This window comes from Schistocerca piceifrons, chromosome 3 (genome assembly GCF_021461385.2).
Source record: "Schistocerca piceifrons isolate TAMUIC-IGC-003096 chromosome 3, iqSchPice1.1, whole genome shotgun sequence".
Taxonomy (NCBI): Eukaryota; Metazoa; Arthropoda; class Insecta; order Orthoptera; family Acrididae; genus Schistocerca; species Schistocerca piceifrons.
In genome coordinates this window covers 96,928,243-96,954,969 of record NC_060140.1, presented here as the reverse complement: position 1 = coordinate 96,954,969, position 26,727 = coordinate 96,928,243, and the positions used below count along the sequence as shown (strand labels likewise).

Here is a 26,727-nt window from a genome sequence, read left to right as displayed (position 1 = left end):
TAATCCCAAAGTAATTAACAGTTTTGTCAAAAGTATTGTTTGCGTAACTATATATGTTAATTTCATGATTTAAACAAACAATTTGGCCTAACTATTGCAGTAGAAGAAACTGTTAAAAAGACACAATTTTTTCAATATATTCAGTTAACTGAATGAAGTAAGTTTTAATTGTAATTTCTGTAGATTTAACTTCGAAAAATGTGTAGTTTCAGTACTTATTATTGTGATGATATACATGGGCCTGATTTTTGGTCACAAGACAGTCAGTCCACGGCCGAGTTCCAGATGAGAAACCAGTGTTGGTTAGAACAACAACAACAATCCTTCAATTTAACTGTGGAATAAGTGTTAAACAATTAGGCCGTTTGTAAAAACAATGACAGTGTCTGCTCCATACGTACCTTTCTACTCTTCAAGAACTGCGAACTTTGTGGTTAGGTTTTTACTGCTCATCAGTGGCCACATATGACTGTGTAACATTGGGGGTTGTGAAAAGTGAAAGTAAAAGACTGAAATGCAAATGTGCATCTGTCGGCTACATCATTTACAGTAGACAGTAGTACATGTCCACCCCCTATTTCTTCGGCCAGTACGTCGACACCGAGGAAATCAAACTAAGAGATAAACAGAGCAGGTGAACCGCTACAGGTACACCAAAATCCACATTGTGCAGCAGTTAGTGGATGTGAGACTTGAGACACCATACCGATCGACCATGAATTATAGCTCCATCACCTTGGAAACACAGCTGGTGAGAGAAATGGGGTGGTAGCTAGAAGGAAGCTGCTTGTCCATAATGGGCTTAGGTATGGGTATGACAGTGGCTTCATGCCAGTGTCTGGGAAACGTACCATCATCTGGCCCTGGGGTGGAGGATCAGGATGAATTGAGAGTATGACCTAGCTCCCTCATAGTAAAAGCGGTATTGTAGGTTATCATCTGAGCCTCCTCCATTTGTTTACAAGGAAGAAAGGAAGGGTGACAGTGGATGGAGCTCAAAATCTCTGCAAAATAACAGCCCGAGGCATTGGAGATATCTAGAGGGTCCACAATGATGTCACCTTCTACTGTCAGGCTGGAAACTGGGGAACAGACCTTGGTCACAGAACGTTGACAGAGGTTTCCCCACACCACGGAAGTGAATAAAATTCAGCTAGCTTTTTTTCTATCGAAAAGAATGTGGTGATGCTATGCACGCAACTGTTTATGTCGAATACGGTGTGCCATCGTAGGATGCAGTTACAAATGCAGAGAGCACATCTTCACGTGTGAATTGTGTCACAGCACGCCTCAGTCCACCAGGGGACCAGGACATTGTACAATAAAGATGAAGGATGAGGTATGGAACGTTCTGCGGCAACAAAAATGACTTTCAAGAGTCACTCTACCTGGTCATCACAACTGGGGAAATGTTCGTCAAAGGTCGCCAGGGAGGAATAAAGCCTCCAGTTGGCCTCAGAAAGCTGCCAATTGGGTTTACACATAAGTAGGGTAGGAGTCAGCAGATGAGAGCACACAGGAAGTGGTCGCTTGAGACAGAATGAACCACTCGAGACAATGAGGGAGCTGGGCAGTGCGGAACGAGAGGTCCTAATTGGAATAGGTGTGTGTGGAGTCTGAAAGTAACATGGGTGTTCCAGTGAGGTTGAGTTCATTGAGAGGATCAGCCAAGAGGGGACATCTCACACAGGTTCTGGAAGATCCCCAAAGGGGATGGTGTGCATTTAAGTCACCGAGCAGGAAAAAGGGGTGAGGGAGTTGATCAATAAGCTGGAGGAAGTCTGCCCAGTTAACAACAAATGACGGAGGAATGCAGGCATTGCAAAGAGAAAAGCTAACGCGAGGAAGGATAACGCGGACTTCATCAGCTTGCAGCCAAGTTTTCAGTAACATTTATAGCAACACATCAGGTCTGGAATGTACAGTCGGACTGTGATGACTTCACAGCCTGCTTTGATCTTCAATGGAAGCACTACTTGATCAAACTTGAGAAAAAGAGTGTGTGTAGGCATTAATGTTGCATCAACTTTTTCATTAGCCAATGGGCAGTGACACCCTGATCAGAGAGGTAAGTCTGGATTTCTCCCTCAGTTAGACCATCAAGTAGCCTAGTGTAAATAACACCACGCAAAGAATTCAGCATTTGATGAGCCTCGACACAAACAGTGTAGCTGTGGATGACTGAAGTTGCCAGCAGTTGTTGGCCTTGAAATTCACCATTGGTCTCCAAAACCAAAGTTCCATTATGTAAACCAGAGCAGAATTTCACAAGGCCTTAAACTTTCTGAGTAATAAATGGATTAATAGTAGCAAAAGACTGACATCCTTCAGTACGTGATACCACGAGGAATCCAGGTGCAGCTGGGTGATTCTTTGAATCTTTAGCCTCATTCTGTTTATGTTTAGTAGATGTAGACTGAGATGGTAATTAGCTCATTGCAAGAAAATCCCCACAATTGCCAGAGTCTCCAATGGTGCGCTCCTTCCAACTGCCCCCCCCCCCCCCACCTCCTCAGAGAGGAGCTCACCCACCTTAGGTGATTGTTCACACATCAGGTCACACCTCCCGAACTCCTGATAAAGGGACATTGGCAGTTCGGCAAGGTAACAGCTCAGGCAATCACCCATCCCTGAGCCAGGCCTGTACCAGAGAGTACTTACTAACCTTACCTGTCGAGCCAGGACTGGGAATTATGCATTACCCAGTCACCTGTTACATGTCAAACTCATGGGCCGCCCTTCAGGAGTACACAGGATGGAAGGAGAAATGAAGGGGAAACTCAAATGCCAAAATGGAGGGGGGGGGGGGGGGGGGGAGGAACGCTGAGGGACTGTTCTGATATCGGGCTATTAAAACTTCAGAATACATTCCCAAAAAATCCCGGAATAGCTGGAGGATAGAGAAGCATCACGGAAAGGGAAAGGGTGCTGTAAAGGCTGCGGCCCCAGGGTAGCCAAGCACAAACTCACTAAAAAGTTGTGAACACCTTGGGGGGAGATCAGTGGTGGGTAGGTTTCCTGACTACATCATGACTCAGGGATCCGTCCATTCTTCCTTTTATTAACACCAGAAAAGGTAGTTGGTCCTTTTTATGGCAGTCCATTGTGAATTTTATATTATGATGAGTAGAGTTTAAACATTCCAGTAACTCTTGAAACTTTTCCATTCCTTATGGCTATACTACAATTGACACTTTTTCACTCCTTATGGTCATACTACAAATGTGTTGTCCATGTACTGACAGAAACATGTTGGTTTCAACTTGACGGATTCTAGGGGCTTTACTTCAAAGTTTTCCAAATGTAGGTTCATCTTGACAGGCAATAATGAACTACCCATCGCTGCACCATTTCATTTTTCACAATACTTTCCAACGAACAGGAAATAAGTTAATGTCAGGATGTGAATAAAAAGCTGCATGAAACAATCTTCAAACTTTTCTGCATTTATTTCCAATGAGGCCACACTGAAAGTGATGATAATATTCATATCCTGGAGTTGTAATTGGCTGAAGTGTAGTACAAAGTTGGCAGTGTTATACACGAGCAACAGTGCCACCACAACTAAGTGGCCTTCCTAAGGTACACAAAGAAGAAACTCCTTTAAGACAAAAAGTTAGTAATACTGGTGCACCTACATACCAGCTCTCAAAATATCTGCAACACGTTCTCAAGAAATCGTGGAAAAGTGTGAAACCACATACACAGTCCACTGCTGCCTGTCATGGTTAATATATACGTGGAACACTTTGAAGCATAGGCACTACACTCCATCAAGTTGAAACCAACATGTTTCTATTGGTATGCAGACAACACATTTGTAGTATGGCAACATGGAGCAGAAAAGCTTCAGAGTCCCTGCAACATTTAAACTCTATCCATCATAATATAAATTTTACAATGGATCTTGATAAAGATGAAAAACTACCTTTCCTCAGTATTAATAAAGAGAAGAATTGATGGATCCCTACATCACAACGTACACAGAAATCATACACACACTGATCTCTATCTCCATGCCTCGAGCCGTCACCATCAGGCAAAAAAAATATTTCATGCAACAGACTCTGGTCCATTGAGGTCAAACACTTTCAGACAACAATAGCCTCACGAAAGAAATACACCACCTATGAATAGTGTTCTGAAGGAATGGGTACTCAGAACATTAAATTGAACTGACAATGCAGGGAAAACCAAGAATGCCTGCAGAAGAGGTTGAGACTGAGATCAAGGAAGACAAGCCACATATCACTTACTACCTTGTGCTGGCCCAATATCTGGAAAGATCTATAGTCTCCTATGGAAATATGGTATCCATTGTATTCCATTCCTTCAATTAAGATAAAAGGTATTCTTTGTAATGTTAAAGATGGTCCAGGTCTCCAAAAGCCATGTGAATATGCCACATCTTACATGGGGAAGACTAGTGTAACAGTCGAGGAGAGAAGGGAAAAAAACTCAGTGACGCACCTGACTAAAGCAGTCAACAAATCAGATTTCACCGGGCACCACCTCGTATATAATCATGAAATGAAATACAATGAGACCAGTATTGTGGCACAAAAGCCAAGTTTTTGGGATAGCTTAATTAAGGAGTCTATGAAACAGAAAACATTATAAACACAGATGGGCTTTCAATTCAAATAATGCTTGGGGTCCGGCAGTCAATTTATTAAACTACTACCAGCCATCACATCCACCAGAGCTGAACAATGCTGAGAAAATTTGAATTTCATGGAATATTTGTGTGAGCTCCAAAACCCAAAAGAACATTAAAGGGCGTAGTGAGCATCAGGAATTGAAGTCGGCTACAAATAGCAGTGCAAGACCAACAATAGTTCACAACCTGACTGGAGTCCAAGGCGCAAGTACACATAACAGCAAAACTCACAGAACCTATAGGAGAAAGCTGTGTTGGTAGTCGAAATATTGCGCATGAATGCAAACTACTCAGCAGAACACCCAGAAGCACAGGACCAAAACACTGTGTTGCAAAAACCTGAGAGATAACAAAGGTAGTGGTGTCAACGAATTCATAACAATCCATAAAACTAATGTTGCCGGTACATTTTTATGCAAATATGATTGCATAAACACAGCAATACTAAAATGGTTAACAGTTTAGGTCTCTTATTACAGCTCTTAAGTTTTGCTTTTGCTTCTTGTAAGATTACTACTTCCAATCTGTGAATCACATGGACTGATTCTGAGCATGCTCTTTACACTATGTGTATGGTGCCATATTCTTGTCTCTAACACATTTCTTTCCCTCTGCCCCATCAGATACTAATGAAATGTTTCTGTCATCACATCTGTGAGCAAACACTCGAGTTATCACAGATAATGGAAATTAATGACAATTATGTAACCATGTAAAATTGTTGTCTCTGCCCATACTCCACATTATCAGTCATTGCTGATGAATGAATTCAAAACAACACATCTTTAGTTTAAGTAACAACAAATCGTTCAAGGACAACACTTACTTCAGCAGAAACCATAAATTACCTTTATGGTGAAGATACAAGTTCTGTTGATGACCCACCTCAGATGGGTGTGTAAAATGGTGAAAGGTTATGTTGGCTGTAACTTCGTGATGACTGTGACCCTGTTCCTCAGTACCAAGTACAAAACATTCACAAGAATGACAGTAATCCACTTTCTTTTTCTTCTTTAGCAATTTAACAACTTTCTGGCGCAAACTATCAATATTGCTTGCAGGTTCCAATTTCTCTCGTTCAGCAGCACAAGATAAAAGATGTGCTTTACTAACTTCAGTCCCATGCTGAATGAAATACGGACACAACTTTCTATCTCTGCATGCAGAACAAGCATAGAACTTCCTGTTCTTTTGTGCAAATAGCAGCATTGGACCTGAAAAGGAAACAAATAGTACTGGTTTCATAGAATAATCCTGAAAATGCTAAGAACATATAAATGTCTACCATCAACTCTTCTGATATTAGTTGGAAGTAATACACCTTTCACAACTGACATATGGTACATAACTCTTCCAACTAATTGTATATTGATGTTTGGTTTGTGGGGCGCTCAACCGCGCAGTCATCAGCGCCCAAACCAAGTCCCAATTTTTACACAACCCAATTTTTTCACATAGTCCAATCTAGTCACTGTCACAAATGATGAGGACAACACAAACACCCAGCCCCACGCTTGACAGGGAATCAAACCCGGGACCCCATGATCCAGAGGCAGCAACACTAGCCACGAGACCACAGGCTGTGGAGCAACTAACTGTAGATAAAATGTTAAGTGAACATAACAAACTGAAAGAGAGAAATAATCTTGTCATGAAGCGCGGAGGGGGGGGGGGGGGGGGGGGGGGGGGAGGAGAGAGAGAGAGAGGGAGAGAGGGAGAGAGGGAGAGAGAGAGAGAGAGAGAGAGAGAGAGAGAGAGAGAGAGCTTATAAACTGCTGAGCAGTTCGCCATTAAATATTATTTTGATAATATTTTACAAAACTCCATCACTCAAAATGAGGAAGCACTTACAAGGGAACCTCCCCATCGCACCAAGGTCCTTTCGTTCCGCATGTGCTCACGCTAACCACGAGACCACAGCGCTCCTGAGCTCACAGTATCCATGATGTTGCCTATCATGCACATGGACTACTCAGTTTGTATATTTTGCTTTTTTTTTTTTTTTTTTTTTTTTTTTCATAGTTCCACACAACTTCTTCCTGTTTTCTCGATTGATCTGTATTCAGTTTTTCAAGGCCTATCCACTGTGCCAACTTATAACTAAATCTGAGGGGGTTGCGATGGGGAGGTTCTCTTGTTAGGATAAAGAAGAAGAATCCCCCCATCAGGTAACTAACCTTAATTGCCGTTACTGAGGTTTTAATTTCTCGTAAAGCAGATGTACATATAGGTGCTTAGAACAATTTAAAATATCCAAGATGACTCTGAAGACATTCAGTTTCAGTCAACACACATTTACTGTCACAGAACACTTTAATGGTCATCAGAATTCTGATAAGAAGTTTCATTATCTGCATTACTAAACCACTACCTAATTGCTTCCAGAGATAGCAAAAATTTGATTTTCAATTTTCTGCATGATTATTGACTGAATTTAAAAATTTACGTTTCTGTTATAATCTACTCATTAAGAGGTATAATGTTATGTTAAAAGTTTGACACAATAATACAAGTATTACTGTTAGAAACTGTGAGCTTTTCTTGAAACAGGTCAACTGGTGGAGCCCAAATAGCCATACTGTATTCATCCAGTATTTGTGAATGAGAGCACTTCCAACAACTTTACAAATTATTTCAAACTTTAATGAAACTTTTCCTCACTGACACCCCTACAAAATGATGAAAGGGAAGAAGTTCATCACTTACTACATTTTCGCTGTTCATGCAGTTTAATTTCAGCATCACACATGATGTTTTAATTTACTGTTTCTTTACCACTAACTCTATTCAGCACTAAACGTATCTGCAAAACTGTATCACTGTACAACACATACACTATGTAATCCGAAGTATCCAGACACCTGGCTGAAAATGACTTACAAGTTCGTGGCGCCCTCCATCGGTAATGCTGAAATGCAATATGGTGTTGGCCCATCCTTAGCCTTGATGACAGCTTCCACTCACACAGGCTTACATTCAATCAGGTGCTGGAAGGTTTCTTGGGGAATGGCAGCCCATTCTTCAGGAAGTGCTGCACTGAGGAGAGATACCTATGTCTGTCGGTGAGGCCTGGGATGTAGTTGTCATTCCAAAACATCCCGATGGTGTTCTATAGGATTCAGTCAGGGCTCTGTGCAGGCCCATCCATTACAGGGATAACCACTCCGCCACATGCCGTGCATTATGAACAGGTGCTCAATCATGTTGAAAGACACAATCGCCATCTCCAAATTGCTCTTCAACAGTGGGAAGCAAGAAGATGCTTAAAAAATCAATGTAGGCCTGTGCTGTGATAGTGCCATGCAAAACAATAAGGGGTGTAAGCCCCCTCCATGAAAAGCACGTCCACACCATAGCACCACTGCCACCAAATTTTGCTGTTGGCACTACACATGCTGGCAGATGATGTTCACCGGGCATTCACCATACCCAAGCCCTGCCATGAGATCACCACATTGTGTACCGTGATTCGTCAATCCACACAATGTCTTTCCAGTATTCAATCGTCCAATGTTTATGCTCCTTACACGAGGCAAGGTGTCATTTGGCATTTACCGGTGAAATGTGTGGCTTACTAGCAGCCACTTGTCTGTGAAATCCAACCTAACTGTCATAGTACCTGCTGTGGATCCTGAAGCAGTTTGGAATTCCTGTGTGATTGTCTGGATAGAGGTCTGCCTATTACACATTATGACCCTCTTCAATTGGTGGCAGTCTCTGTCAGTCAACAGAGGATGTCGGCCTGTACGCTTTTGTGCTGTATGTGTCCCTTCACATTTCCACTTCACTATCACACTGGAAAAAGTGGACCTAAGGATGTTTAAAAGTGTGGAAATCTCACACATAGACATATGACACAAGCAACACCCAATCACCTGACCACATTCGAAGTCCGTGAGTTCCGCAGAGTGCCCCATTCTGCTCTCTCACGATGTTTAATGACTACTGAAGTTGCTGATATGGAGTACCTGGCGGTAGGTGGCAGCACAATGCACCTAATATGAAAAACATATGTTTTTGGGGGTGTCTGGATAATTTTGATCACATAGTGTAGTTTAGGAGGTATGACATCAAAAATGCCGAGATGTGCGAAAAACTACCTTTTGCTTAAAGTGGAGGCAAATTACCCAAACTATGTTCATCCACTGTTTCATAATGAGAGCATTTAGCGACTTCTAATAAACTTTAGGCATAATTTCAAACATTTTCTAAACTTTTTCTTGCTGACATGCTTAACATCAAATACTTAACATATTAAGTCATTTGTAAAGTAATCAGATGTTTGAAGCTGTTTCATACACCAGAGTTTGACATTTTAAAGAATCGATGGCTTACTGGTTATTACAAAGTAGGTTAGCAATCCATAAAGCTCTCAAGGAGTCTAAACCAATTATGTGAGGTGCAATTTATAACACCACATGGAACGGAAGTCATGGAATGCAAAACTACTTTATAGAATGTCACATATTGCTGGCTAAACAGAGACTCTAAGGATCAATTACCCACAGTGTGGCTCAGTGCTGACTGACTCAATACAGTTCTTGGTGCCTATTTAAAGACTTGAGTAAGACAGTTTTCACAAAATATTGAAATACAGATCAGTTATGGATTAAATAATAATATAAAAGATAGGAATTGTAAATAACACTATTACACAACTGGCAAATAAGTTAATTCCTTTAACTGTTGACTATATACTGTTGCAGAAGAAGCTGAGAAGCACAGCCACCGTAGTGTAGTAGTTATGATACTAGACTGTTGCACCGAGGGTCGCGAGTTCAAAACTCATCTGAACTGTAAAATTTTAATTTCTATATTCAGTTCGAGTACATTCTGGAAGTATCCACAAATGTACTGGAATGTTCTGTAGCGATACAAATACCGTATGTGTTCTGGCCAGAGGCAGTTCGTTCCATGCTCTTGTATGTGCAAGTGCTTTATTAAGTGGAGGTAGTGTTCATCATTCATCTAATTATACCTTCTTCTAGATTACATTATTTTGGTGGAGGCGCAGGGGTATTGGAACTTGGCGATACTGCACATTATCAACAACACAGTGGCTCCCATCAGGCCACGACAGAGCTGCCGTTTACATGGCGAGAAATCCGAGTTCGAGCCATATTCAGCAGATCGCAATCTATCGGAGATAGAAGAAGAGGACGTTATTCTCTGGTGGCGATGGTCAAGATCCAAACAAGTGACTGAAGGTATAAGAGCGTATAGCCAAATTTAACAAAGGGGATGACACCGTGTGTTTGGCTAATGTAATTTTCTACTTGGAGGGCACTGCCAAGCAATGGTATGAGAACAAAGAGGAGAAGTTCACAAGCTGGGAAGTATTCCAGGCAGAACTGCGCAAATACTTCGGCGACAGACGACAGAAGTGCAAGGCTGAAGATAAATTAAAGTGCAGGGCATTAGTCCAGGAGAAATGACAGCATCCTAAATTCAGGATATCTTGGAGCTGTATAAAATAGTGAATCCTAGAATGAAGGAGGAAGATAAGGTTGCCCATATCATGAAGGGTATTTTCATGGATGGCTGACCAGCCCAAGCTCTTGTGGACTCTGGAGCATCATATTCAGTCATTTCGGAGAAGTACAGTCGGCAGTTGCAGAAAACCATATTCCTCAACAACAAAACATCTCTACTGAAGGTGGATAACGGGAAATACGTAAAACCTACAGGAAGATGTGTCATTCATGTGGGTATAAGTCGCCATACACAGCTCTTAGAATTCATCAACTTACAAGAGTGTAGTCATGACGTCATTCTTGGATGGGACTTTTTGAAAGCTTCTCAGGCAATTATAGATTGTGGTCGCTCAAAGATTATGCTAGACAAGATGAAATACTGTGGACAGGAAGATGCGTATCCAAGTGTGTGGAGACTATGTGTGCTGGAAGAAGTGATCATTCCTGCAGTCAGCGCTAAAAAGGTAACTGTCATGTGTCATGCCATGCATCAACCCATGGATCTTGTAGTGGAATGTAAGAGAAGCATACCACTGAAGAATAACTTTGTCATCCCAGCCTCTGTCGTCTCGTTTTAGAACAGATTCGGTGGATTGTGGATAGTTAACTGTCACCGAGAACCACAGTTTCTTCCAAGACGCATGTGTGTAGCAACTGCTGAGCCGTTAATTGTAGAGCAGCTGAGTGTCATAGAAACCTCCCATCCCGAGTCTGTGGGCCTCCCATCCCGAGTCTGTGGGTGAAATTAGCGCTACCACTACGAGACAAGATCTTCTAGCTCGACCATCACCAGATCTCACTAAGGAACAACAGAAAAATCTACTTGCCGTTCTCCAAGAGTTCTCTGAATACTTCAATCCACAGGTGGAGAGCAAATTAGACAAACTGACGGTGAAGCACCGGGTTAGCACTGGAGACCATCAACCAATAAGCCAGTGAGCATACCGTGTGTCAGCAACGGAACATCGGATAATTCTCACCGAGGTAGAGAAAATGATGATGAATGACATCATTCAGCCTTCGGAGAGCCCATGGTTGTCACCAGTGGTTCTCGTCAGGAAGAAGTATGGCTGTTGGCGCTTTTGTGTTGATTACAGGAAGCTTAATAAGATAACTAAAAAGGACGTTTACCCTCTTCCACGAATTGATGATACACTAGATTGTCTGAAGGGGGCTAAGTTTTTCTCAACCATGGACATGTACTCGGGATACTGGCAAATCTAAGTAGATGATGCTGATCATGAGAAAACTGCATTCATCACCTCTGAGTTTAAGGTAATGCCGTTTGGTTTGTGTAATGCACCAGCAACTTTTGAGTAGATGATGGATAATCTTCTAAGGCACCTGAAGTGGACGATGTGTTTTTGTTATTTAGATTACATTATAGTGTTCTCAGACATTTGATGAACACACAAAAAGACTGAGGGCCGTTCGTAAGTGTCTCCAACAAGGTGGACTGAAACTTGGACACCTTGTGACAAATGAAGGTGTGCGGCCAGACCCAGAAAAGGTGAGATCTATAACGGAATTTCCTGTTCCTAAAAGTATTATAGGTGTGAGAAGCTTCTTCAGATTATGTTCTTATTACCGCCGTTTTATCAAAGACTTTTGTATCAAAGCCAGGCCACTGCTAGAGTTGTTAAAAGTCAATGCTAAATTTATCTGGGGTGGTGCTCAACAAGATTCTTTCAATGTGCTGCGAGAAACTCTGATGACTGACCCTGTAATTGGTCTGTATGATGAGAGAGCACCTACAGAACTACACACAGATGCCAGTGGGTATGGGATCGGTGCTGTTCTAGTGCAAATTTCAGATGGAAAAGAGAAGGTTAAAGACTATGCTTCTAGCAGACTTACAAAAACTGAGAGAAACTACTCAACTACAGAAAGATAACGTCTTGTTGTGATCTGGGACATGTGCAAAATTTGACAGTATCTCTATGGAAGGCCATTCACAGTTGTTACAGACCATCATTCACTTTGTTGGTTGACAGAACTTAAAGACCCAACAGGACAACTCGCCACGTGGGCACTATGTCTCCAAGAGTATGGCATTACCATAGTGTACAAAAGTGGAAGAAAACACCAAGATGCCAACTGTCTCTCAAGAAACCCTGTGCAAGACCATCAAGACGTTGATGAAGATGGTGACTGTCTCGCTGCACTCCAGGATCACTCTGCTGAGCAGGAGGAGGACGCCAAGATAACCTTAAATCGGTCAGAAGATGTGAATGGACAGTTTAAGGTAGTTAATGGATTACTATGCAAGAAAAACTTTGATCTGTTTGGAAAAAGGCGGCTACCAGTGATTCCTAAACACATGCAATTAGATGTTCTACAAAAATTCCATGACACACCTGAGGCCAGACATTTAGTATCTATTAAAACATACGATAGGGTCTGCAAGAGATTTTTCTGGCCAGGTTTTTTTAGGAGTGTCCGTCACTATGTGTTGCACTGTCGAGAGTGCCAGAGGAGAAAGGCAGTTCCTCAGAAACCACCTGGCCGACTCATACCAATTCCACCAGCCGAAATGGCTTTCCAGCATGTTGGGATTGACCTCCTCGGATGATTTCCAATGTCTGCTAGCACCAATAGATGGATTATTGTTTGCACTGATTATCTGACACACTGTGCCATTACAAAAGCAGTGAAAACAGCCGAAGCATTCGAGGTAGCCAAATTCATCATAGAAGACATTGTATTAAAACACGGTGCCCCAAGGTCGTTAATTACGGATCACGGGAAAATTTTTCCATTGAATCTTGCGACAGAGATAAACCGTCGGTGCAACATTACTCATCACAAGACGACTGCCTACCATCCACAAACTAACGAGCTTACTGAAGGCCTTAATAAGACCTTGACCGACATGCTATGAATGTTCGTCAATGTTGAGCACAGCAACTGGGATGAGGTGCTACCTTTCGTGATGTTTGCCTACAACACCACCAAACAAGACACCATAAGATTTACGCCATTTTTCCTGGTGCATGGGTGTGAGGCAACACTGTGTTTCCGTTACACCCTGATGACGTGGACAATGACTACATCAGCCAGGTGTTAACCAGAGCTGAGGAAGCTCAGCAGTTAGCTCGACTCCGCATGCTGCAGGCTCAAAAAAACGATTGCCAAAGGTATGATGCGAGCCACAGCATGGCTGTCTATCAGCCTGGTGACCTCGTCTGGATCTTCACTCCTGTTTGGAAAGTTTGTCTCTCTGACAAGCTCCTCAGGCGCTACTTTGGTCCTTGTAAGGTTGTAAGAGAGTTGTCTGATGTTACTTATGAAGTTGAAGATTTTGACCCCGACACAAGACAACGAAAGATCAGAGATACGCTCCACGTCCTTCGAATGAAGCCCTATAAGGACCCTGCAACCCAGGGTAAATTCGAAGCTCCAGCGACAGGCAACAAGCAGAAAGGTGACGAAGGGCTTAGCGGCAAAAGAAGTTCCAAAAAGATCACTGCCAGGGCGAACATCAGTCATCAGGAGTTGGAGTATGCAGGACCAATGACTCGTTCCCGGACTAGGAGGACATAACACTGAGACGCTGTTCTCTTAAGGAGGGAGCAATGTCGCAGAAGAAGCTGAGAAGCACTGTCACCATAGTATGGGACTAGCCTGTTGCATCGAGGGTCGTGAGTTCAAAACTCACCTGAACTGTAAAATTTTAATTTCTATATTTGGTTCGAGTACATTCTAGAAGTATCCACAAATGGCAAGAATCATTGTACTGGAATGTTCTGTAGTAGCTGTATATATACCGTATGTGTTCTGGCCGTGCTGAATAAACCTTCGTTAAGTGAAGTTAGTGTTCATCATTCATCTAATTACACCTTCTTCTACATGACAATACCCTTAAAATGGCATTAATACCGTGTTCCGTTTTATGAGCAGATTTTAGGTTACTTTTTTTGCCAAGTGTTTGGTAATAGACCTGCAAATAATTTTCTAGAATCATAACTCATATCTTGAAGACTAAAGTGTTTTTCTAATAAAAGTGTGCAATTTTCAACAGCAACACTAGAACAGATTGACTCTTGCATAGAAGATAACAGCAACTAGCTGCTTTTTACAGTGCTATTCCTTTATTTAAATAGTGTTGTTACCCACTTCAAACTGACATGTTTATCTTCAGATGGCTAGTTCACAGTAAGATACATTTTACGTTAGCTTTCGCCTTTTGTTTCCCCTATTGATGAAATTTCCTTGGGGTGGTGGTGCCCTACAACCAAAACAAGATGTGAGACAATGTCTTTTTAACTGTAAATGTGCCTCACAACAATTTTAAGTGATGTAAACAAATCATTAAAGGGAAGATGTTTCAGTTATTTATGATGAAAACTCTGCACCATTACATTCCATTTCAAACTGTTTGTGATCTTGCAGAGGAGTTCATTGAGTTACTCTCCTTGATACTGCCATACAATCACTTCAGCTTTAACAAAAAATACACAAACAGAAAGATGGATTGGCAGCAGCCTAGCTGGGATGTTAGCAGATATTTATGTAAGTCACTTAAAGCAGAATTTTTTAAGTTAATAGCACACCAACAGCAAAATCATCTACTGCAAAAGCTATGTTGATGATACAATTATACTCTTTGATGGCACCAACGAGGAAATAGACACATTAGCAACAAATCTGAGCAGAATTCACAAAAACATCAAATTCGCCACTGAACATGAGACCAACAACAGCATCAATTTCTTAGATGTAAAAATCACCAATAAAAACCATAAACATCATTTTGAGATTTATAGGAAACCAACATCTATTGATGTGCGTGTCAACAGCTCATGTTGTCATCCAAACCAGCATAAGATGGCATATTTTAGATCCATATTGATTTGCCTGCATAAAATTCGACTTAAACCAGTTCAAAAAGAAATCAATATCATTAAAACCATAGCCTCAAACAATAGATACAGCCCTCTCATGATAGACAAACTGTCACAAAAAATCCAAAAATCATCAGCCAACAAAGCTGCATACCAGACAACCATGCAGCTAACACAAAAAAAACAGTAGAAAACAGAAGAAAACATATTGCACTACCTTTCTTAGGAAGCATATCCTATAAAATAAGCAAACTATTTAAAAACACAAACATTAAAATAAGCTTCCACACAAACAACACACTCCAGAAGAGAGCAGTTCACAACTTAAAGAATAAGACCCCCTCCCCCCTTCTGGCAGACACAAGCTTAGCTGTCAAAGTTGCCCCTTTCACTATACAGGACAAACTGGGAGAAGTATTGAGGCTCGGTTCAAAGAGCATATGCCATACATTTATACGACATTTCAAAATCCACATTTCCCATGCATGTAACTACTAACAATCATGAAATAAAGAGGACTGAAGACCATGTACAGGTACTGCAACATGCTGAGAAAGGTAGCTTTATGAATTTGTTTGAGGAGACTGAAATATATGTACATAAAAGCAAATCACCACAAAATCTCCTCAATGAACAGACCGAGTTAGCAACTTCAAAATTTCATTCAATTGCTCTCCAATTACAGAAACCCCCCCCCCCCCCACACACACACACACAATGAAATGCCCACTTTTGTAATATTTTTATATGTACATCCATCCAAATTAATTTACTGTATTTCCAATGTATGCCATAATATTTACATAATACAGCCATAGTTGTAATATTTATTTATGTACTTCTGGCTCTTATCATTTACTTTAGTTTCAATGTGTACCATAATATTTACGTAATATCACTACAGTAACACTTTATAACAAACTAACTGCTTTATTTGTTTGCCACCATTTTGATCAGTTCTCTTTTAATGTAAATAGTAAGTAACGTAACATTGGTAATTTGTTAATTCCTACTGTCACATACATGTATCTAATGAAATATCTCTGAGAGTGGAAGTCTCTGGCACTGTTGTGGTTGCAATATTGCCTTCTTTGTATACATACCTCCATGTGGTGAAACTTCTTAGTGTGTGAATGGTGCTTTAGATTACGTGCATGCATATACATATAAAATAAATGCATCTTACAGTTTTCACTGCTGCAAGATCACAAGCAGTCTGCAATGGAAAGTAATGGTGCGGATTTTTGATCAGAAGTAACTGAAACATCTTCCCTTTATAAGTGATGTAAACAAATTATTAATCATTGTCAGACACAATTACAGTTAAAAAGACATTGTCTCACATCTTGTTTTGGTTGTAGGGCACCACCGCCCCAAGGAAATTTCATCAATTGGGTAAATAAAAGACAAAAGCTAATGTAAAATGTATCTTAGTGTGAACTAGCCATCTGAAGATGAATCTGTCGGTTCAAAACCAGTAACAGTACTATTTAAATAAAGAAATAGCATTATAGAAAGCGGCTGGTTGCTGTTATCTTCTATGCAAGAGTGAACCTATATCTTTTTTGCACATGGCCAAGGGCTCAGAATGTCAGTCTACGACAAAGTACCAGTAACATTAGATTTTTTGAGCGGCTTGCATTCTAAAATTTGAATAACTATGCAAGAGCATTGAGTTGTAATCTTTCCTTAACTAGAAAATTTAGAAAAAAGGACAAGAAGTTCCATACACAGTAGAGAAATTGGACTTTCAAATGAGATGGATAAATCTTAAACCGCAGAACCAAGGTGAATTTTCAACTGAATGTGGTCATCCCAAATTTTAAACTTTGAACATTTCATTAAATATAACGTTTATATATAGAACGTTTGTACAGTTGTTGTCAGATACACGTAAATTACACTCTGACTAACACGCTTTAGGAAAATACAACTTGAAAATGAAGTTGGATATTTCATGTATATCTAACAGGTAAGTTAAAAAAGGAGTAAAAAATAGTACTTAAATTATTCCTTGAATAAAATAACTATGTGACTGACAGATTGCAGTGGCGGGGGCACAGCGTTGCCAGTGTGCAACCAGCCATGTAAATCAAAGCTCTGCATATACTTAGCAAATAGGCAACATAGTAAGCATGTGGTGCTCAAAAAAGAACTATGATTGGCTATCGAATGGCCCCAATAACTTGATGCATCAAAACACCAAAAACTAACTGAAGTATAGGAATGGTATCAGAGTAAGTGGAGCCACTCCATCTAGCTGTATTTCACTCTCCTATCACTCTCATAGCACTGACTTTCTTTCTTTCTTCCTGTTTTCACACTGTGTGGAGTGATTCATTCCCCAAAGTCTGCTACAACATAAAGGTTATCTTCTAGTATTAAAAACTGCCCAAGATACTTTGGCAAACATATGAATGATACCATGTTAAATAAGTAGGGGTTGAGCATGGCACAGCATTCACACCATCTTCCAAGAACTAGCTCTTTTTCTAGCAATAGTACACACATTCACACAAGCAACCAAACTTCATGCACATATGACTTACCTCTGGCAGCTTCTGCCGGAACTGCCAGAGATAGCCGTCATGTGCATGAGATGTGGTTGCTTTTGTGAATGTGTGTGTTCTCTTTTCTTTTCTGAAGAGGGCTGTGGCTTTTTGTTGTGCCTGTCTGCAACTCAATGTGTCATCTTTAAAGTGAACAGGATCTAGCCTTTTCTTAATATTGTCTATATTAAGAACAATGTAAAAGATTTTGACACTAGAGAAAATATACACTAAACTGAGACTAGAGGCAAAATGGCTATCAACAGTATAGACTGACAAAGACAGGAAACTCTCACAAAGTTAATTGTAACATTCTGCTCTGACAACATCTTTAAATAATTTAGAAAGTAAGTTGTAGGCCTATATCTGTCTATCTACAAATCAGTCTCTCAGAAGGTCTGTTTCTCAAACTCATCAACGAGATAAGTTCTTTGCGTAGTCCACAGTAAATGTCACACTTCGATGTATAATTATGGAAAGGACAATTATTCATGAACAACAAAATCATCACTTTACTGATGACAAACTCAGATGTGTAAGTACAAACTGTAACACAAACTCATTTGACAGAACTTACAGTTGAAAAACTGGAAATTCTACTGTGACACTTTTTACTGTGCTAAGATATCAATCTAACGTAGTTACTCATGAACAAAATAAAAGCTTGATAGGATTGGAAAACACAGTCAATTTTACTCCTTTACAAGAAAGAAATACAATTTTTTGTAGGATATTTACATGAAGAGCTAACATATGCTTATTATCTGTTCTGGGTTAAATCTGACTTTGGCACAAAAAAGGGTGAACTGTGCTGCCACAAAAATCTCTGGTCATTTGCCAAGTAGCATTAAAAGTCTGGCAAGTGCCAACAACATTTAAACACAAATTAAAAGAAATTTCTGAATGACAACTCCTCCTACTCAATAGATGAATTTTTTGATACGGAATAGTAACTTTAAAAAAAGTACGTTATATTGAGTAATGGAAACTTAGGTTAAACTGACATGTTCCACATCATTACGGAATGTTGTATTCATGATCTATGAAACAAGTATTAATGTAATGTAAAGTTATAATAGGCTTGCATACCAAACTGTTCAGGTAATATGTGCAAATACACCATGTACTGTGAATCAGTAAAGCACAGAATTTTATGCCTAGGCAATATTTTCTCAGGAATCTTTTAACTACTTGTAAATATGTAATAAGTCTTAAAAAATACACTAAATTACATTAAAATGTACCATGCAATTGGTAGTAGAATATACTAGGTTAGAATTACAATCCAAGTGCACATGGCTACATAAGGCAACACTAATTTAAGTAACCACTGAAAAATGTAATGAAAATACATACCATGTGGGCACTGAGGGTGATTTGGCAAATCATCCATAATGACATCCAAAACCGGGTTCTGATTTTCAATACCTCTCCCCATTTTCTGAAAATTGGAATTTTTCCAGGGTTTTAAAGAGAGTTGGTGAACATATGCAACATAAATGTAAGAAAGTTACTGGAAACAACTTCTCATAATGTCAAACTTCTCACGTAGACCTGAAGCTGACAAACATTGTTTGCGTAGGTTTCACAGTAACTTACTCAGCATCTGTTAATGTCATGTTAAAACACATCGCGTCACATTAAAATATTATGCAGCACAGCAGCTAATCGAAATGACTCAAAGGAGGGAAGATCTAGTTGTTGCTGAATAATATCAAAATCCTGACCATTAAAACAAGCAAGCGAAACACATCCTCGTGTACCTGTGCACCATAGTTTTTCATTACTACGCGGAAAATTGAAGTCATTTATTAATAAAAATAACACGAAGAATTGCTTATATATTCTAGACAAATGTGTTAAAAACTGTTGAGAGCGCCTTTAAAACCAACCTTCGTGTTTCGTCTTCAGAATCAGCAATACACTACACTACCCTCCCGCATCACATCATTCACTCAACCATATGAACACCAAAACAATCAACGATCTGTTTGTAAACAACTGTCAATCCGTTAGGCAGGTATTAAGCTATCATATTTCTCCATCAAAGTTGATAATTAAATGCATATGTCAAAAAGTTTGACAGTGTAATACGCAATTTTGTCAAATCTCGCCTTTCTTCAAAGAAATATGATCAAATATAGTCTCTGGCCGTATATTTGATCATAAAAGTCGTTCGTCTTCTGTTCACTCATGACTGCAATCAGCAATGTGAAATGTAAACGCTTGGAGCGCTAGAATCGCTGCGCTATTTGACGTCTTTCGTGTGTTTGTAAATATCGCTGCCTAATTTAGTTGGTGTGTTCCTTCAACTACAAAAATAATAGAAATGCGTGAAGAGATTTGGCGCTCTATCACATAAGGCATGCTGGCCTAACCTAAGGACATCACACACATCCATGCCCGAGGCAGGATTCGAACCTGCGACCGTAGCGGTCTCGCAGTTCCAGAACCGCACGTCCACTCAGGCCGGCCCTGATGAGTGCACTTTTTTTTTTTTTCTCCTCTCGGTTAGCAAGCTATGCTGCGTCCAGGTTCACCGCACCCGCTGAAACTTTGCAATTGACGTATGCGTTTCAGTTGGTCTGCAACTAGTGCGCCACATCCGGTGATCACCGGTAATCCGGTATTATCGGAGGAAGCTGGCCGGAGGAAACGGAGGGCGCGTAGGAATATCGCTGGTCAAACGGAGCTTCCGACGAGTGCGCTCCACCCGGGCGTTTCTGGTACTAGCACAGGAGGCGAAACAAATGAGGCGGTTGTTTTGAACCGACGGGAACATGTATTTGTTGTATTTTCGTATCCCACATGGAAGTAGATATTTTGAAGTTAATTAACGTTCGAAAATTTTCTTGTAAGTGTGATTAGACTTTATCTGGGTAACCACTATATTTTTAATCGTAAAATAATTCCTTTGTAGGTATGTCAAAACGTAGATCGGATGTGTGGCGCTTCTTGGAGATAGAGGATGAACGATGCCAAAAGGTTACGTGTAGGTTGTGTAGACGACTGTATGCCGCAGGTGGAGGAACATGTAATCTTCACGATCATTTAAAAAGATTTCATAAAGTCTCCTATAATAATGAAGTGCAAAACAACATGGAAGTCGTAAAGTATGGAAAGGAAAGCGTAGAAAGAAAAGTAACTAGACAATGCTTTAACACATTTCATTATTCCCACATTGCAACCATTCGTAATTGTGGACGGCAGTGCATTCCAAAAGTTTGTGGAAGCTCTGAATCCTCGCTATGCGCTACCCGGAAGGCATGCTCTTTCAAATGTGAGTTAATGATAATTAATGTATTTCTGTAGCTGTGTTGCGAGAAACATCAGAGGCACTAGTTATATCAGCTAACATACAATTCTAAAATATAATTCACTTTGTATTGTAACTATTTGTGTAAGAAACATAGCACCGTTCGTGACATTAACTTGCAATTACTAATTACGTCCACAGGATATTTTACAAGAAAAATATGTGGCCATAAAATATGCAGTATTCACAGATTTATCTAATGTTAAAACAGTGACGCTGACCACTGAGTCACTACATAGCAGTGACGGTGCATTTCATAGAAGATGCAACACTAACTTCGGCATGTCTTAATTGCTCCATTTTTAAAGAAAACCACACGGCAGATAATGTCGCTGATAAACTTAAAAAAATAATGGAGACGTGGTGTATTTCTGCCACAGTAACTGCCATTGTCACAGATAATGACAAAATATGGTCGCAGCTATAAAACACCTGTCCATCCGCCATATACCATGCGTGGCACACACAATAAATTTAGTTTTGGCGGACAGTATAAAAAACACTCCCACACTGGCTGTGCCGTTAGATCATTGTGCTGATGTCGTCACTTATTTCAAGTAAGTCAGATTATTTATTTCCATCACTAACACCTGTAACGCGTCTGTGTAACAATGATTTTTTAAATTCGTTTCAGGCAAAGCAATATTGCTAACGCAGAATTATCAAATATGCAAGATATCGCAGGGAAACAGCGATTACGTCTAGTGCAATATGTTGCAACAAGATGGAATAGCAGATTAGCTATGATCGCGCGTTTGCTAGAAGTGAAAGACGAACTTGTCCTCGCTCCGTCGCATCTGGCAAACACTCCTCGGTTTCTTACAGGTCTCTATACATGAGCAGTTATAATACATATAACTTTTTCCACTTACCATCTATTTAATTGAATCTCGTTACTTTTATTTCAGTGGAGGATTGGACAGTTTCTTCAGGAAGTGAGTTTAATTAGTAGCCCGTTAAATACAGTGATCACTGTTCCATCAGGTGAAGAATATGTGACTGCCTCCCACATTATTCCACTAGTTCACGGTGTCTATTTAACACTCATGGACGCGAATGACAAGCTGACCACCAACACTGCTAAACTGAATTTAACATCTATTAAAGAATCAATTGAAAAGTGCCCGTTTCCCTATAAAACACGCACTGTCACAAAGTTAGCCACTTTTTTTGATCCACTCTTCAAGAAGTTCCCAGCGTGCTGAAGAAACGAGAAGCAGGAAGAGAAAGTTGTACAAACGGTGCAACCAGTTGCTGGTTATAGTCCCTGGGGTGCAGGATCACTAGATTTTATGGCAGAGAAATTAGAAACGCAGAGGCCATCATCAACTGCAGTTGATGCAACAATTTGTGTGCATCAGTATGTTGAGAATCAATGTACTACTTCAGACGACAAATCCTGTTGAATACTGGTGCCGGGAAAATCGTGCGACAGGGCTAAGCGACCTCGCCAAGTGGTACTTGAGCATTCCAGGCTCATCTGTACCAGCCGAAAGAATATTTTCAAAAGCTGGACTAATGATTTCTGACAGGCGTAATTCGCTTACCCAGAAGCAGCTAGAAAATTTATTTTTCTGAGTTGATACAAGAAGTATTTATAACTTATGTAGAGTTTAATCAATTAAACCTTATTATTTAATGTAGTTTCTGTTATATACAATAAAATTATATATAATAAAATTATTTTTCCTTCGTTGTTCTCAATTTCCGTTGCTGCCTCCCATCACTCCACTCTCCACTTCTTGATAATGATTGATAAGTCTGGATAGAGGAAAAAATAAAATTACATGCTGGGGTAGCTGCAATGCTTTCCTTAGAAACTGTTCGATGTAAATAGTACTAACAGAGCGACAATAAGCGATGAGGAAACAGAACCCCAACAACACCCCCTTGTTTCCCGCTTACATACAGTTTTTGGAATCACTGCTGTGGACAGGCTAATCAGAACGTAACAGAAGGTCGAAATTAGCTTGGAATTTGATACTTTCGGGTTTAATGTTGTGATGGAGCGACGCTTGTCTCCAGTTAGACTTTCTTCACACAGGACTGCTACTACGTCTTTGTTCCCTATCTTCAAATTGATTTCACGAAACATGTGAAAAATTTATATGAAGATGGGACACTGTGTGGACGTTAACTCGGCAGTTTATAACAGTAAGCTGTAAGGACAGCCCTTGATAAAAGGCATATGGCGTGTTGAATAAAGCTTCACAAATACATTACCTACCAGAAAAAAAAAGAAAACACGCTTTCGTAGCAGAACTGTGAAAGAGAAACAAATTTTGTACATTTATGGAGAATTAAAATATTTGCTGTTGCGTGAAATCGAACCAAGGACCTCCAACTCAGCTACTAAACACTGCTTAAAGGTACGGTGTCCAAGACGCGACGCACACTAGCGACTGCGACGGGTCGCTAGGTGACGTCAGAAGTTGCCTGCTGGCGCATGCGCAGTTCGAGTTTGGGATGCGACGCGCGACTGTTGCGGCAGCTGCCGCAGCACTGCACCAGTGAGCAGTGTTGCGACGGAAGTCGCACGACACAAAGACGTACGGCTGCCAGAAAGATGTCGAGCCAGTATGAGCCACTCACAGGATGTGATGCTCTGTGAGCTGGTCTCGCAACATCCTTGCCTTTACGATTTGAAGAACCCTAAATATAGAGACACTATGTTCAGAGACAGAATTTGGGAAGAAATTGGTGCACAGTTGAAACTGGCAGGTGAGTGAAATATATAATATTTTCCCATTAATGCAAATTTTTCAGGCCTGTTATGAAAATCAGTATAATCCATGCAGATGTAGAATTGGAATGATGAAAATGAACTTGAAGGTCAATTTTCGCATTACTCTTTTTTGTGACGATAAAAATTGAAAACGGCAAGTACATTATAAAATGAACAATCTAAAGTACAACGAGAAAGTTACATTTTACAATACCTTCACTTTGAAAGTAAACGGTAGATTGGTGTCTTGATGACACCTAGTTGTGAAAAACCACCACCAGATTGTTGTACAGCTTTCTGTAATCAATAGATGTTCGTTTTTGAGGAAGGCGTTTCTCAACAGATTGCGCAAACAGTATGCTGCAATAAGTAATTTTTCACATTCACTTCAATTCATTGGTAGAAGATGCTGCTCAAAAAACTTGTGCCAAAAGTGCACTACTGTTTTACAAGGCCCTTCTGGTCTGACGCAGTTCACAATTGAAATTCGTCTTTTGTAAATCCTGGAGTCATCTTTTGAGTGCAGCTTGGCAAGATTAAATGTTCATGTCATCCATAACGATGTATGCTGTGAGAATATAAGAGTATGGAAGTTCATTTGGATGGGAATAAAGATTCAGTCGGCTATGAAAGTTGCCTTAGCTTGTTCCAAAAGTTTCTGCATGGGAGAAACTGACAAGTATAATTTGGGGAAATTTTGTGAACAAGCACGGACATTATTTCTTCCACATTTCTGCCAGTGTATACTGTAGACGTTCAGAATCAAAATTCTAGAGATGTTTAAGGTGTAACCCCATCTTGTTGTCAAGAACTTGAAACAATGCAATGACGCTAGCGTGCGCTTATTGTTAATAAACTTATCTTTCATTGGAATTTTAGGTGCAATGTCCAAAAACAGATGGAGGAATATTCGGGACTCGTATCAGAGAAATAAACGAGAAAGAAAGCTTGGAATATGTTCAGATGCCTCCGCAAAACCAACAAAATGGGTTCTGCTTGATCAATTGGCTTTAAGAAACCTACATTTCGTGGCATTTTAAATGAAATTGTCAAGAGCATATGGAGAAATATTAGTAACTCATACCGGAGAAATATGACATAAAATGGTTTCATTAGGTCCAAATGTGTCAGCGAAACAAAACAAATGCATTCTCTATCGTGTGATGACCACACGATTCTCGTTGCGCGTCGACAGAACTGGCGGCTAGTCGCGACGCTCCCGGAGATATAAGAGCCCAAATCTCGGAAACGGAGATCGATATCATTCTGATCTCAACTTTAAAAATAATTTCGATATGTTAGCTTCTTTTCATCGGCAACGATGTATGACCTAACGTGAACCATACGTAAAGTAGCCAGCGACCACATTTTTCACTGTACACAATTCAAATTTTATGCAGTAGGTTACTTGTAAATTAAGTATCGGAATAACTGTGATGAATATCGGAAAAATAGACACCTCATTATCAAGCTGTGATGTGAAACTGTAAGATACGCAAACATCAATTTTTTGTGCCTTTTACTTTCCTCACAATTGACAGAAAAATAATATACAGCGAAAAAAACACGCAAAACCGGAAGAGATACTTTTCCATTTTTTAAAGTAAAAGGAGAATCTGTATCGAAAAACTAACTCTGGGAGCCGATGTAACTTTGTTGCATTAACATACAGTATTTTTTACAGCAAGAAAATCGGAATTCTTATTTTTCTTATGTATTTGAATCCGCCGCCGCCGACCGGAGCTTGGGAAACACCGACGACTCCTGTCGTGTTGCGGCCGTGTCGCCGTCTGCCAGGGTGGGAAAAGAGGAGGGGGCAGCGTCGCAGTCACAGCCAACTGCCGCGTCTTGCACAACTTAAGTCACGTGATCATGTTTCAATATTTGTACTTCATTGTTCGTATAAGACTATTATAAAATGTTTATCAATAAATTTAGCGTTTCACAACGTTTCATTATGACAAACTCCTATTAGAAAACTTCGATGGTGGTTTGTGTTCATAGAATTTATGCCTGGTAACAGCATGTTTTCGTGCTACGCAAAACTCCACTGCAAAATCAAACATATATGGCATGATTCATCTCCAATATGCCGTCTGCTCGATTGGACCTGTCCAACCAGAGAAAGCCGGAGGCTCCGAATGAAATGGCGCGAAACCCCCGCCTCCGAAACAATCGCTCCGATACCAGCACTCAGTGAAGAATGAGAAGCGCGAGGTGTCAGGCGTGCCGTACGAACCAATGCCTGCGAAGTAGTCGCTTTCGGTCATGACGTCAAAGCTCCCGCGTTGCCGCCTTTGTTTTCAGTGTACACTTTACATAATGTGCATTGTGATTAGTTTGTAACGTGTGTTTGCATTGTTCTGTGGTTTAGAAAATTGCGATGAGTGATAAATGCCACGGGAAGAGAGTTCGTTCGCTGAGTGACAATACCTTGCATCGAGATGTGTCGCTAAACAGCCAACCACTGGAGTTACTATGGAGAACTCGCGAGATTTACGAGCAGGAGTAAGAATACATAAGTATGACCAACCGGGTAGCCGTGCGGTCTAATGCACGGCTTTCCAGATTGGGCAGGAGCGCCTGGTCCCTGGCATGAATCCGCCCGGCGGACTTGTGTCGAGGTCCGGTGAGCTGCCCAGTCTGTGAATGGTTTTTAGGCAGTTTTCCATCTGCCTCGGCGAATGTGGGCTGGTTCCGCTTATTCCACCTCAGTTACACTATGTCGGCGATTGCTGTGCAAACAAGTGCTCCACATATGCATACACCACCTTTACTCTACCACACGAACATATGAGTTACACTCGTCTGATGTGAGACATTCCCTGGGCGGAGGTCCACCGGTGCCCAACCTGCACAATAACCCTGAAAGAGTGGTTTGGTGTTGGGCGGCAGAGGGGTGAAGTGCACTGTGGTAGTCATCTTGGGGTTGTGGACCACTGTGGCTGTGGCTGGGATGGAGCCTCTCCGTCATTTCTAGGCCCCAGGTTAACATATGATACAATACATGAGTATTCACGGGCAGCCATCAGTTTCTGCCAATAAAGTAGTGGAATGCAGACGAAACAATACCCTACTGTACCATAGTTGCTAGTGTCATTAAAAGTGGGAAAATGTCACTAAAAACTGTGACCAAAAGTCCTTTTAGAAAAGGCACAT

The 26,727-nt window shown here is 40.6% G+C and overlaps 1 protein-coding gene across 1 annotated transcript in view; it reads right to left on the bottom strand.

Annotated features, from left to right (window-relative positions):
• Positions 1 to 19,747, bottom strand: part of LOC124788312 (rRNA N6-adenosine-methyltransferase ZCCHC4) — a 73,856-nt gene extending 54,109 nt beyond the window's left edge. The window contains exons 1-3 of the mRNA XM_047255547.1: positions 19,420 to 19,747; positions 18,884 to 18,968; positions 5,546 to 5,874 (exon numbers count right to left, since the gene is read on the bottom strand). Coding sequence (XP_047111503.1) covers positions 5,546 to 5,874; positions 18,884 to 18,965 — 411 coding nt within the window. The 5' untranslated portion in view covers positions 18,966 to 18,968; positions 19,420 to 19,747. The remainder of the gene's footprint in view (positions 1 to 5,545; positions 5,875 to 18,883; positions 18,969 to 19,419) is intronic.
• Between the last annotated feature and the right edge of the window lie 6,980 nt (positions 19,748 to 26,727).